The following is a 12,862-nucleotide window of genomic DNA, read 5'->3' on the forward strand; positions in this document are numbered from 1 at the left end:
TGCCCGGCGAGCGGCTGGGTAGGTGGCTGGAGGGTGGGTGCTGTGGGGAGGCCACCCGAGGTGGGTCCCTGCAGCCCTGTCACCCTGTGTCCGCGCAGTGCCACCGTGTCCAGATCTGCGGGCAGGGCTGGTGCCAGTGCGGGACAGACCCACGGCCCCAGACAGACCCACGGCCCCACTGGGGATGAGAAGGTTCAGCCTCACCTCCCAGTGCACCAGCGCAACTTCAGCCCAGTACTGTCCAGTACAACCCAGCACAGACCAGCATGGCCCAGGTCTAGCCCAGAACAGCCCAGTATAACCCAGCACAGATCAACAGAGCCCAGCACAGCCCAGTTCCAGCCCAGCTCATTTCCAGCCCAGCCCAACCCATTTCCAGCCTAGCACAGCCCAGCATGGCCCAGTACAGCCCATTTCCAGCCCAGCCCATTTCCAGCCCAGCCCAACCCATTTCCAGCCTAGCACAGCCCAGCATGGCCCAGTACAGCCCCTTTCCAGCCCAGCCCCAGAGCCAGGAGGTGCAGAGCTGGGTCCCAGCCCAGCTCCTGCCATTGCCCTTGAGGTCCCGGGTGCTGCAGGAGCTCCCTGGCCCCGGTGCCTCTGTGGGGTCTCCTGGGGGTCCAGTGCCGTGCTGGCCCCCCAACTCTGGCCCTGGGGGAGCACCTCAGGGGCACAGCTCAGCCCTGGCTGGAGGGTCCCGGCCGGGGGCAGCTCTGTCAAGGACTGGGCCGGGGGGTCCCCGGAAGGGCTGGGGAGGCTGCAGGGTCCGGCCAGCGAGGAGGGGGGACGGGAGCAGGAGGAGCAATTAAAAATGGAGTAGCAGAAACCGAAAGAGCCCCGAGGGCTGGAGTGTGCCCCGTGGCTGTGCTGCTCGGGGTCACATGTGGGATGGCTTGGGGGTCTGTGGGGACGGTGGCGGGTCCAGCAGCCCCTGCCCGTGGCCCTGGCAAGGGATGCCCATGGGGCCAGGAAGCTGCCAGCCCCTCACCCTGCACGCTGCACCCTGCAGAGCCTATCCTGGGGCAGGAGCACCCAGGAGCCCAGTGTGGCCAGCGGGACAGGCTCACCATGGCAAAGGTGCCCTCCGAGACGCAGGGTTCTGGAGGGGTCAGCAGGGCAGGGGTGCTGTGCCACAGCCCCGCTCAGCCCCCTGGCCCCCCTGGGAGCCATGCTGGTGCTGCCAGCAGACCCTGCGTGGGGCCACAGGACAGGGAGCCCTGCCTGGCCCCCCACGTGGGGTGTCTGCTGTGCCCCACATGTCTCCATCACACAGGGGAGCTGCCTGGGGCAGCCCGGCCGCAGCGCCCGGGGGGGTGGCAGCTGGGGACGGGGATGGAGGCACGGACAGGGTCAGCCTGCGAGCTCTGAATTCACCCCTGGGGCGGCCAAGTGCCCCCGGCACTGGGGTGACTGTTTAACCCCCCGAGACCTCCCGGCCCGGACGGACGTGGGGGAGCAGCCCGGCCCTCTGACGCGAGCGGGAGCTGTGGGCGTGCGGCTATGAGCAGGATTTGGCCGGGAGCAGCCAAAACCCCCGGCGGGGGCTGGAGCCAGAGCCTGTGGTTCTCGCGGGGACACACCGAGCCTCCTGCCTCGCTCAGCCCGGAGAGGGGCTGCGGCCCCTCATCCCACGGGGACGTGCCGAGCCTCCTGCCCCGCTCAGCCTGGGCAGGGGCTGCTGTCCCCATCCCACCGCCCCGCTCACCACTTTCCGCTGGTTGCTGAGGCAGAAGGTGCAGATGCTGCGGGGCTGCTTGCTGTCCAGGTCGCCCTTGGCCCGTAGATGGCACTGAAGCAGGGCTGCCCGTCCTCGCAGCCCTCGCCCAGCAGCAGCACGTTGGCCAGGTGGGAGATGTAGCTGGAGGCCAGGCGGAGGGTCTCGATCTTGGACAGCTTCCGATCCACCGGCTCGGTGGGGATGAGGGTCCGCAGGGCGGTGAAGGCCGTGTTGACGCTTTGGGTCCGGTCCCGCTCCCGCGCGTTGGCCGCCTGCCTCTGCTTCACCATCACCATCGGCCCCGGTTTCCGCGGCAGCTTGCGGTGAGCCTCGGCACCCTCGCAGCAGCCGAACGACTGGTCCGACGTGTCGCTCTCGCTCCGGTTCTCCTCGTCCTCCGAGAGGATGCTAAGGTCGGGGTAGAGCACGCGGGCGGCCACGGGGTGCAGCATGGTGAAGGCCATGGCAGGGTGCCCGCCCACACCCCCGGCCCTGCTGGGGGGACCCCCCGGGCTGCGGGGAGCCTTCCCCCACCGGCACGGCTGCGACGGCCGGCTCCGGACGCCTTCCCACGGCTGCTCCGCTCCGGCAGCCGAGCGGGGCTGGGACGGCTGTCTGCGGGGGAATCGGGATTTATACGGCCGGGGAGGGGCTGGCGCCGGAGCCCACCCCCAGCCGGCCCCCCGAGCCGCCGGCCAGCGGCCAGCGTCCTCGCCCCAGCCCGCGGGAGCCAGCGCTGGCTCCGGCCACGGGCCTGGCCCCGCTCCGGCACAACAGCCCGGGACGCAGGCACCTTGCGCCCGGGGCCAGCCTCCAGGTCCTACCCATTGTGGTACCGGACTCTGGCAGCGCCGCAGACAGCGCCGGAGCCACTGCACGGTCACCTCCCTGTGCACAGCCCTCGACCCGCAGCGCCTGCAGAGCGCTGCCACGCGCAGTGGCAGCCCTTGGGCAGCGTGTCCGGCTGTGCCCTGCCAGCCCAGGCTCCCGTGCAGGGCGGCATGGGGTGAAGATGGGATGCGGGAACCAGGATGGGGCAGGTACCCCAGGAGCGGGTAGCGCTGGTGCGGTCCCCGGGGCGTGTATCGGATGGGATGCCGGTGCCTGACCCAGGGGACATGCTGCTCCCCACACCCCACCGTGCCCCACTGGGACAGGGTCTGTGCCCGGGAGGGTGCCCGGGGCGGGCAGGGAGCAGCGGGCGCAGGCAGCCCTGCAAGGATGCTCTGCACCCTTCGCCCCTCCATTCCCAGGCACCCTGCCTGCCCGCCGCGGGAGGGGACAGCGGGACATGCTCAGGGGCACAGGCAGCGTTGCAGGCAGCGCTGCCAGGCAGCCAGGAGCGTTTCCTCCCTCCCAGGAGGAAGGTGTGCGCCGGCAGTGGAAACACGGAATCTTTTCCTGCGAGGGGAGAGCTGAGCTGGCCGCAGCGGGAGCTGCCGGTGCCCCGGGCAGCGCTGGGGGTGCTCCCCGCCGCGGTCCGCTCCCGCTCCCAGCTGGGCACCCAGTACCCTGGTGATGGCCACCCCCTGCTCCTCCTCACCAGGGAGGTCTGTGCGGGTCCCGCTCTGCCTTCACCCCTGGCCCCAAGCCCAGCACCCCAAAGAGCAGGCAGGGGGGGCGGCCAGCTGAGCCGAGCAGGCAGGAGCCTTCCTGCCTGCCTTCCTCCCTGCCTGCGGCCCAGCGGAGGTCGGCAGCTCGACGAAGCGCCGGGTGCAGCGGGTGCAGCAGCAAAGGCAACGGAGGGCAGGACCTGGCCCCCGGCGGGTGGTCCCGGGGCTGCTGGGGATGTGGCCCCCGGGCCTGGCAGTGGCTGCAGCGCCGGCCCGTGCCAGCCGCGCTCCCTGTCTGGCCACTAGCCCCACAGCTGGAGGGGATGCTGGGGGAAATGTCCGGCTAATAAGGCACAAAGGGCCGGCTCGGGGGCTTGCCAGGGACTGGGACGGCAGCCGTGGGACCCGGTGGGCATGTCGCAAACCCCAGGGCGAAGTGGTGAGTGGGGGGGCCCTGGGAGCCCCGGGACAGGGTGGCATCATGTCCCGCTATGCCCCATGGCCGAAGCCCCGTGGCTGCGGGACCGGAGCTTGAGAGGTGGCCTCCAGGCCGGTGGGTCCCCGGGGGCTCTCCCCAGGCGTGCCAAGGCTCGTCACTGCTGGCACCGTGGCAGGGGTGGCCACGCTCCCTGACACCGGCACCGGTTCACCGCCCGCCTGGCCCAGCAGGAGCAAACGGCCCCTCTGCCCCCCGTGGGGCGCAGGCAGCCCCTCACCAGCAGGACCCCCTCGCCCTGTTTTCCTTCACCATTTGTCTGCCCGCGCAGAGCCTGTAAATCACGCGGCGGGGGGGAGAGGGCCGCGCCGGAGGCCGGAGGTCCTGCTGGGGCCGGGGGCGCGTAGGGCTGCGCCGGGTGCCCGCACCGCCGCGGGGCCGTGTCCCTTGCCGGCTCCGTCCCACGCCGCCTCTCGCTGCGCGTTGGTCCCTGTGAGGGACCCCGGCCCGCTCCCAGCCCTGGCAACAGCCCCTGCCCGGGCGCCGAGGTGCCGGCGCAGAGCCGGGGCCGGGCGAGCCCTTGGCGCAGAGGGCAGGGAGCAGGCAGGTGCCTGCCTGGAGACCGGAGCCCCCGCGCTCGCCCCGGCGTCCCGCTGGGCTGTGGCTGGGGGGCTGCGGCAGCCCCCGGCCCTGACAGGCGGCAAGACGGATGGTGGGGTCTGTGTACTCAGCTGCGGCCGCCCCACACATGGCCACCAGCTGACGGGGACGGGACGGGGGGGATAGCGTGGGCCCAGGGCCCAGCCGAGCTGCCCTGGGGTGTTTCTGGGGGGCACGGCCACGCGTGGGGTGCTGGTGGGCTGTGCTGCTGCGGTGGAGGACGGGGCACGTGGGGACGTGGGCAGGGAAGGAGCAGCAGGCTTTGGAGACGGCTCGGCGTGGGGCGGGGGGGGCAGTGCCCACGTGTTCGTGGAGGTGTGTGCGTGGATCCGCACGTGTGCATTGACACGGGTGCGCAGCTCTACACGTGTGTGTGCGCGTGCATCCACGCACATGTGCGTGCATGTGCATATCCATGCATGTGTGTGCACGGATATAAGTGAGTCTGCGGGTGTGTGCATGTGTGTGCGCAGTTGCACGCGTGCGTGAGTATGTGCGTGTGCATACGTGCGCATGCCTGTGTGTGCTGGTGCGTGCAGCAGGTCTGTGTGTGCACGGTGCCACAGACACTGCGACTGCCACCACCTCCGGCCGCAGAGAGCTCCCCAGATTGACACACGTGTGTGTGTGTGACCACCGCCCCGCCAGGCCCTGCACACGGGAGGACGGATGGACAGAAGGAGCCGGCAGTGCTGACCAGGAGAGCAACGGGAGCTACGGGAAGCAGCGAATGCTGCCGGCTCCCTGCCTGTCCAGCCGCCAGCTGCCTGCGGATGCTGCTGCCGCTGGGGCGGGAGGACGCACGGCAGCAGCCAGGCTTTCCTGTGCTGCCCGGCGGGCGCGCGGGACAGGACGTGCGTCCCCGTGTCTGGACCCCCCCGGCCCCCCTGACACTGAATGTCTCGGGTCTGACTCAGCCGAGCGGCACAAGGAGCAGCCGGGGGCCGCGGCATCGCAAACGTCCTGCCGGTCGCTGCGCCGCGCGGCCAACTTGAGCGGGTGCCAGGACACGGTTGTGTTTGGCATCACGGCTCTCCCAGCTGATCCGGCTAAACAAACCGGCCGCCGGGCCGAGGGCTGCCGTGCCGGCAGAGCGGTGCTGCGCTGCACAGCCCTGGGCACGGAGTGGGCAGCACCGGGCGGTGGGTCGGGCAGGCATGGTGGGCAGGGGGATGGGGCGGATGGCACCCTGCATGGGACACGCCGCATGGACGCAGCCCGAGCATGGGGGTGCAGCCGTGCCCCAGCCTGACACCCCCCGGGCACCCCGCAGGCACAGGCTGGCCAGCGGGGAGGCATCCCCGGGGTCGGGGTGCTGGGAGCCCCACGGGCTGGGTCCTGCCTCTGCTGCCGGGGAAATGCCCCCCACCCCCCGCTCCGGGGAGTGTTTATCTGCGAGGTGATACTTAAGTGTAAGAAAATAAACAGGGAGCAGATGGGCCGGGGGGCCAGGGCTGCCCCCAGCCCCACGGGGCCACTCCAGCCCTGCTGGGAAAACACCACTGCCGGCGAGGCAAATGGATTCCAGACCCGTGGCAACGCCGGCACATGTGGCCACCAGGACGCCGGGCTTGACCCTGCTGAGCCCTGGCAAAGCAGCGCTGGATTGACCTGACCCATCCCCATCCCATCCCACTTCATCCCATCCCATCCCACTTCATCCCATCCCATCCCGCCTCATCCCATCCCATTCCCTCCCCTCCCATCCCATCCCATCCCATCCCACTGAGAGCCTGCAGCCCCCCGGCGCAGGGGGATGGCCTGTCCTGGCCCCTCTGCCCGTGGCTTCCTGATTTCGGGGCAGAGCCCGGGCCGTTCAGGCCAGCGAGGCTGCAGGCCCGTGGAGGTGCCCGTTGCGGGCGAGCTCGGGGAGCTCTGCCCCGGCTGGCGGGGCACATGCCGCCTCCGAGCCCAGCTGCTTCCTGCTGGGACAGGGGCTCGTCCAAGGGGCGTCTGTCCCTGCGTGCCCACACAGGGAGACCAGGGCCAGCAAACCTGGGAGCCCGTGGAGACCCGCTGGGTGGGGAGGAACAGCGAGACGGGCTAAAGGGGACCGGGCGTTGTGAAACCTTTTGGGGAGCAGGAGCGTTTCCCTGTGAGAGCTGCCCCTGTCCTGGGAGAGGTCCCTGCCTGACCCCCCCCGGGGTCAGGGCTGCGGCAGGGTGTCCCTGTGGGTCCCCGGGCAGCCTGGGAAGCCCCAGGCCCCCTCCGCCCGCCGGGCTGTACCTGTGGGCCGAGGCTGCGGTCTGGAAGGCATTACACGCCTGTCGCACGGGGAAGTCTGTCCCAGTTCCGGAGCGGGGACCCCCCCACCCAGCCCGGGCCGGGGGGAGCCCACAAAGCCCCTTTGTTCCTGCCCTGGAACGAATGGATTGGAGGCAGCCGGGATCGGCTGTCAGCCGGCGACACCGGAGACCCCCCGGGTCAGGCAGAGGGAATAGGGACAGGTGGAGGCATGGAGGGACAGACGGACAGAGCTGATGCAGAGATCGCTGTCTCTGGCAAGACCCGCTCCTGTGCCAGCTGGGGGTTTGCGGCACCCGCAGCACCGGCTGGGGGCTGGGGACCAGCTCGCGCTGCCTGCATCGTGCCAGCCCCGGGGATGTGCTGGTCAGCCCCGGGGATGCTCGCACAGCCCCTTGGACACAGTGGCTGGTCCTGGCTCCCAGCCGGTGCCACCAAGCCCTGGGAGCGGCATCACGGGGCAGCCGTGGGGCGGGCGTGGATGTCCTGGCACGGTTTGCAGGGGATGGGAAGCTGGAAAAGTGGATCCCGCAGCAGGTCCCCCAGCTGGAAGGAGGCCCTGCAGGGTGCGGGGAGAGGGGGCTGCAGGATCCGGGCAGCCTCCATTCATCCCTGCTGGTGGGGTCCCAGCTCTGCTGAGCTGCCTCACACCCAGCTCCCTTTGTAAGTGGCAAAAAAACAGGGAGAGGGGGGTGAGCAGAGCCCACGGGAGATGCCCAGTTCTGGGGGCACAGCCCAGGGCCTGGGCAAAACCCAGTCCCTGCCATGGGGCAGCCGTTTGAGGGCACCCTGGCAGCGTCCCGTGCTGCCGCAGGAGCTGCCACCTCCTCCATTCCCCCCCGGCTCTCTAGCAAGAGGAAACTTTTTAGCACGCCACAATTCTTCCGAGAAATTTATGGCCCATCAGGGAGCTGCGGGCCAGGGCTGCTCTCTCCGTGAACGCTTGCAGGGCTTCCTCTTGCCGGAGAGTGGCTTTGATGCGGCACATGCAGCTCTGCCGCGCCGCAGTCTCCCTCCAGTCCCTTCCCTCGTGGAGGCAAGGGAAGGGGCCCGAGGGAGGCTCCAGCACAGCAGCCCCCAGCCCACCCTGCCCTTCCTCCCCAGCGGCTCCTGCGGAAACGCTGCCCTGGCAGGCAGCGGCAAAGCGTGCCCCGTCCGGCGGGCAGCGCTGCCAGCTCCTGCCATGCACGCTGCCCTGGAGAGCTGCTGCCCAGGGCGGCCGTGCCCTCCTCCCAAACCCTCTCCCCAGCCTGTTTCTGGCCGGGGAGGACAGGATCTGTCTGGGGAGAAGCATGGCCGAGGGGGCAGAGCGAGGGCAGGAGTGTCTGGCTGCGGTTCCTGTCCCACTCCTGCGGCTGACTCACAGCACGGCGGGGTGAGCCAGTGGCCTTTCCCCTCCCTGGACTGAGGTTCCCGGCTCAGAGGGATGCCGAGGCGCCCGGGGGATGCTTGGAGCGGTTTTTCCAGCCTGCACATGGGGTGAAGACGTGGCGTTTGCAGAAATGACAGCATCCCAGCATGGCGGGACTGCGTGGGCTCCCAGCACCGGGCCAGAGCCGACCCTGACTTCAGCTGCATGCCCATGTGGTCTGGCAGGCATCCCTCCCCAGCGCAGCGTCCCTCCCCAGCGCAGCGTCCCTCCCCAGTGCCATCATCCCTCCCCAGCGCAGCATCCCTCCCCAGCGCAGCGTCCCTCCCCAGCGCAGCGTCCCTTTCCAGTGCCATCGTCCCTCCCCAGCGCAGCGTCCCTCCCCAGCGCAGCGTCCCTCTCCAGTGCCATCATCCCTCCCCAGCGCAGCGTCCATGCCGAATACGGCATCCATCCCCTCACAGAGCGTCTGCCCCCGTCCCATGTGCCCGCAGCCACCGCTCTCGCAGGCCCCAGGCCTCCACGCTGTGCCGTGCCGTGCCATGCCATGCCGCTGCGTACCTGCTCCCGACCCCAGCATCCCCCAGCACCAGGCTCCAGAGCCGCGGGCGTCTGATCGCCTTTATTCCAGGTGCAGCAGCGGGTGTCCCCGCCACACCAATTCGGAAATGTCCCCCATGGAGAAGGGTCCACAGGGTGTGTCCAGGGATGGGGGCAGGTGGTTTCAGTGCAGGCACAGCCCAGGGTCCTCCTGATCCCGGCACAGGGTGAGTCCAGAGTCACTGGGGGAGGCCTGGGGACCGGCCATGCCCAGTTCGTCTGTGTCTCCTCCCAGTACGGCTGTGTCCCGATTTGGCTGTGTCCTGGTTTGCCTGTATCCCTTCCTGGATAGGCTGTGCCCTGGATGGGCTGTGACCTGGCCCAGTTCCCATGTGCCCCGGTTCAGCCCGTCCCGGTTCAGCCCGTCCCGGCTGAGCTGTGCCCCGGTTCATCCTGTCCCACCACAGTTCATCCCATCCCACCACAGTTCATCCCATCCCAATTCATCCCATTCTGGTTCATCCCGTCCTGTCCCATCCCAGTTCACCTCATTCCATCCCATACTGATTAATCCTGTCCCATCCCATCCCACTCCATCCCGGATCATCCCATCCTGTTCCATCCCACCCCATCCCACCCCATCCCATTCTGGTTCATCCCGTCCTGTCCCATCCCAGTTCACCCCATTCCATCCCATACTGGTTAATCCTGTCCCATCCCACTCCACCCCGGTTCATCCCATCCTGTTCCATCCCACCCCATCCCACCCCATCCCATTCTGGTTCATCCCGTCCTGTCCCATCCCAGTTCACCCCATTCCATCCCATACTGGTTAATCCTGTCCCACCCCATCCCACTCCATCCCGGTTCATCCCATCCTGTTCCATCCCACCCCATCCCACCCCATCCCATCCCAGTTCATCCCATTCTGGTTCATCTTGTCCTGTCCCATCCCATTTCACCCCGTTCCATTCATCCTGGTTAAACCTGTCCCATCCCGTCCCATTCCATCCCACCCCATCCCATCCCACCCCATTCCAGTTCATCCTATCCCGTTCCATCCCACCCCATCCCATCCCACCCCATTCCATTTCATCCTATCCCGTTCCATCCCACGCCATCCCATCCCACCCCATCCTGTCCCAGTTCATCCCATTCTGGTTCATCCTGTCCTGTTCCATCCCAGTTCACCCCGTTCCAACCCACCCTGGTTAATCCTGCCCCATCCCATCCCACCCCATCCCATCCCGGTCCCCGCGGCCGCTCGCGACGGCGCAGCGCGGCACAATAGCGCCCTCTGCCGGCCCCGCCGCGCCGCACCGCCCCGGCCTCCTCCCGGGGCTGGCGAGACCCTGACCCCGTCCCGGCTGGAGGGGCGCGGGGACACGCCGTCCCCGCAGGGAACCCCCGACCCCAGCCCCACCGGGGGCCCTCGGGGCCCCCGGATCAGGCCCAGCCCAGCCCACGGGGACCCTGCGGAGACCCACCGGGGCGGGGGGCTGCGGGGGGGCCGCGGGGGGCCGCGCATCCTCCGGGCTAGCGCAGGTGGGGCGTGGAGGACCCCAGGTAGATGCGGAGGTCGCTGAGGGTGGACGGGATGATCTTGGCGGGGATGGTCTCCCGGTTGAGAGCCCTGTGGGCGGCGAAGCGATGGCAGCCCCCGAAGGAGTAGAAGTAATCGCCGCCCTGGCTGCCCTTGATCCAGAGCACGTCGATGGGGGGCACCCGCTCGGGGTCCTCCTGGGGAGGCAGAGACCCCCGAGAGCACCGGCACGGCCCGGGGCAGGGGCGGCGGCCTCGAGCGGCGGGGGGAGCGGAGCCGCGCTCACCTGCAGGGCCCGCACCAGGCTCTGCACCTTGCCCGGATCCAGCTCCGCGGGGACGGGCCGGATGAGGACCCGCATGGGCACGTCGTGCACGGCCGAGATGTGCCGCGTGTGGATGCTCCGGTCCCCGGTCTCGGCCATGGCTGCCGCCGGGAGCCGGCCCCGGCCGTGCTCCTGCGCGCCCGGCCGAGCCCCCCGCTCCGCCCCGAGCAGCACAGCGCCCAGCCGGGCCCCTCTGCTTCCTCCCGGCCCGGCCATCGCCATCGTCACCGCCCCCGCCCCGCCGTTTTGCAGAGTCACGGTGAAGGGGCAGAACCGGCCCGGCTGCCGGGCCCGGTGCCAGCGCCGCCCGCCCGCCGCCCGCCCCGTCCCGGCGGGACACGCAGCGGCTGAGTCCCCGCCGAGGATGCTCGGTGGGCTGGGGGTCTCCGTCCTGCCCCCCACCGGGGCTGCCCGGGGGTCTCCGTGCCTGCCTGGCCATGCTGGGGCTCTAAGGATCTGTGTGCGGCATCTCGGCCAGGAGCTGGGACGTGCCCCCCGTCTACCCGGCCATGCCAGGGCCTGGGATGTGCCCCTCGCCTGCCCGGCCACGCCAGGACCATGTCCCCCCCCAGAGCCCCTTCCCTGCTGCGCTGATGCCCGTGGGGTCGCTGATGAGGAAGAGGCGGCATGAAACAGCCCCAGAGCTGAGCAGTGAAGCAGGGATGCTCTGTGCCTGGGCAGACACCCCGGTGCTCCAGCCCCGAATCTTTCTAGGTCATTTCTCCAGGCCAGTGTCCCAAATGGCGGAGAGGTTCCCAGCGAGAACTGGGTCTCCTGCCCCACCAGCTGCCGCAACTGGGGCAGGAGATCCATAGCGGGGCCCCAGCACTGGCAGACGGCTGCTCTCAGCTCCCTTGCCCCGGCTCCCGGGGGGCACGGAGGGTCCCCAGTCCCAGTGCTGACTCAGAGACACACTGGGTGACTCACCCCCCATGCGAGGGCCAGTGACGGTGATGGTCGGGGACGGGCTTGCGAGGCTCCGGGGTGATCGTTTTGTAGGATGAATCAGGCGAATTATTGAGCTCTCGCCTGTGGGACCGCACCAATGTCACCAGGAGCACAGGGCTCAGCGAGGGCTTTGCTGGTGAGCTGGAGGCCAAAAATATTTTGCCCTCCCCCTTTGGCACCCATCTGTGGGGAAGGAAGGCAGCGAGAGGGGCGGGGGGCCTGGCTGCCCCTGGGAGTGGGGGCTCTGCCGGGCTTTTCCCACCGCCCCCGACCTGTGCCTGCGCAGGCGGGAGCGGATGCGAACGTGATGGCAGCCAAAATAAAATTGGCTCACTGAACCCCGAATTGGCACGGCCGAGCCCCGGGGGTGAGGCTGGGTGTGCGTGAGCACTGCTGGGCACCCTGCAGGCTGCCCGCCGGGCTCTCTGCCCCGCTGCCAGGATTTCACACGGCGCTTTACTTCCAGGTCAATGCTCTGCCGCTGCTTGCAGCCTCCCCGGCGCTTTCGCAAGCAGGGTGGCATTTCAAACCCACCGCTCGCCGCAGCTGGGGGTTGTCTGGCTGCTGCCTGCTGGCTGCCGGGGCTGCCAAGGCAAAGTGGGCAGCGCCGGACCCTCTGAGTGCGTCAGCCACCCCGCTCCCGGCCGGCTGCCGGGGCATCTCCTCTCCTTGCTGTGAGGCAAATGTTTTCTCCGCGATGCTCCCGCCCAGAGCTGACCTTGGGCACGGGCACAGGGCACCGCGGGACGGGCAGGCTGGCAACTCACGTGCCACCACCCGCCACTGCCTGTACAAATCTCCCGAGACACACGGTTAGTGGCAGAAATCCCTTTTATATCCCTGAATTGCGTTACAAGTAATACTGCGGGCGGCCGGTTCTCAGTAGACTTGTCTTACTGGGGGCTGGCGAGTACAAAACCTGGCAGAAAAAAACCTATCATGCACGGAAAATTATTGCTGTAGTATCTGCTATTTACAGTAGAGACAGGGGCAGAGGCGCGGCGCTCTGTGCCTGCCCGGCCGAGGGATGCGGTGCTGCCGCGGAAAGGCGCCGGCATCACGGGGAAAGCCTGAACCGCTGCGTCCTTGCTGGCGGGGTGCCTGCGCGGCCGGGGCGATGCTCTTCCCCTGTGAGGGGTGCGGGTGCGTGGCCACCATGCCACAGCAGCAAGGACCGTGACAGGGACATCCCCGGGAGGCGTCGAGCCTGCGAGCCGCGGCCGTGGCAGCGTGCAGGGAGCACGTGGGCACCGAGGTGGCGGGAGGAAGACGGCGTAGGGAGGAAGACGGCGCAGGAAGACGGTGTGGGGGTACGCGAGTGCGGCCCCGCAGGGTGCCGGGCTGAACCCCGAAGGTGTCAGGGACCGGCACGGGGTGATGGGGCCGTGGCAGCTCGCGGCCCGAGGTAGGAAGCGGAGGCGTGGGTTGGGCCCTGCTCCGGGGTGCCGCTCCAGGGCCGGTGCGGGGATGCTCCATGGGGAGGTTGCATAGAATGGCTGGTTTGTCCCTGCCGGGCTGGTGCGGGGC

General features: G+C 69.3%; 2 protein-coding genes across 2 annotated transcripts; both read right to left on the reverse strand.

The window, feature by feature from the left end:
* Window positions 1–877: 877 nt before the first annotated feature.
* TCF15 (transcription factor 15) lies at window positions 878–2,463 on the reverse strand (the record flags this gene model as incomplete). The annotated part of the gene is given in 3 exon segments (XM_082007135.1): window positions 878–943; window positions 1,706–1,776; window positions 1,779–2,463. Coding segments are annotated over 3 exon segments (540 nt in total). The 5' UTR covers window positions 2,182–2,463.
* Window positions 2,464–10,055: 7,592 nt separating this feature from the next.
* SRXN1 (sulfiredoxin 1) lies at window positions 10,056–10,645 on the reverse strand (the record flags this gene model as incomplete). The annotated part of the gene is made up of 2 exons (XM_082007313.1): window positions 10,349–10,645; window positions 10,056–10,259 (listed from the first exon to the last, which is right to left on the reverse strand). The coding sequence occupies exons 1-2, from the start codon at window positions 10,607–10,609 to the stop codon at window positions 10,056–10,058; spliced, it is 465 nt and encodes a 154-aa protein (XP_081863439.1). The 5' UTR covers window positions 10,610–10,645.
* Window positions 10,646–12,862: the final 2,217 nt, after the last annotated feature.

This window comes from Phaethon aethereus (assembly GCF_964289735.1).
Source record: "Phaethon aethereus genome assembly, chromosome: 16".
Taxonomy (NCBI): Eukaryota; Metazoa; Chordata; class Aves; order Phaethontiformes; family Phaethontidae; genus Phaethon; species Phaethon aethereus.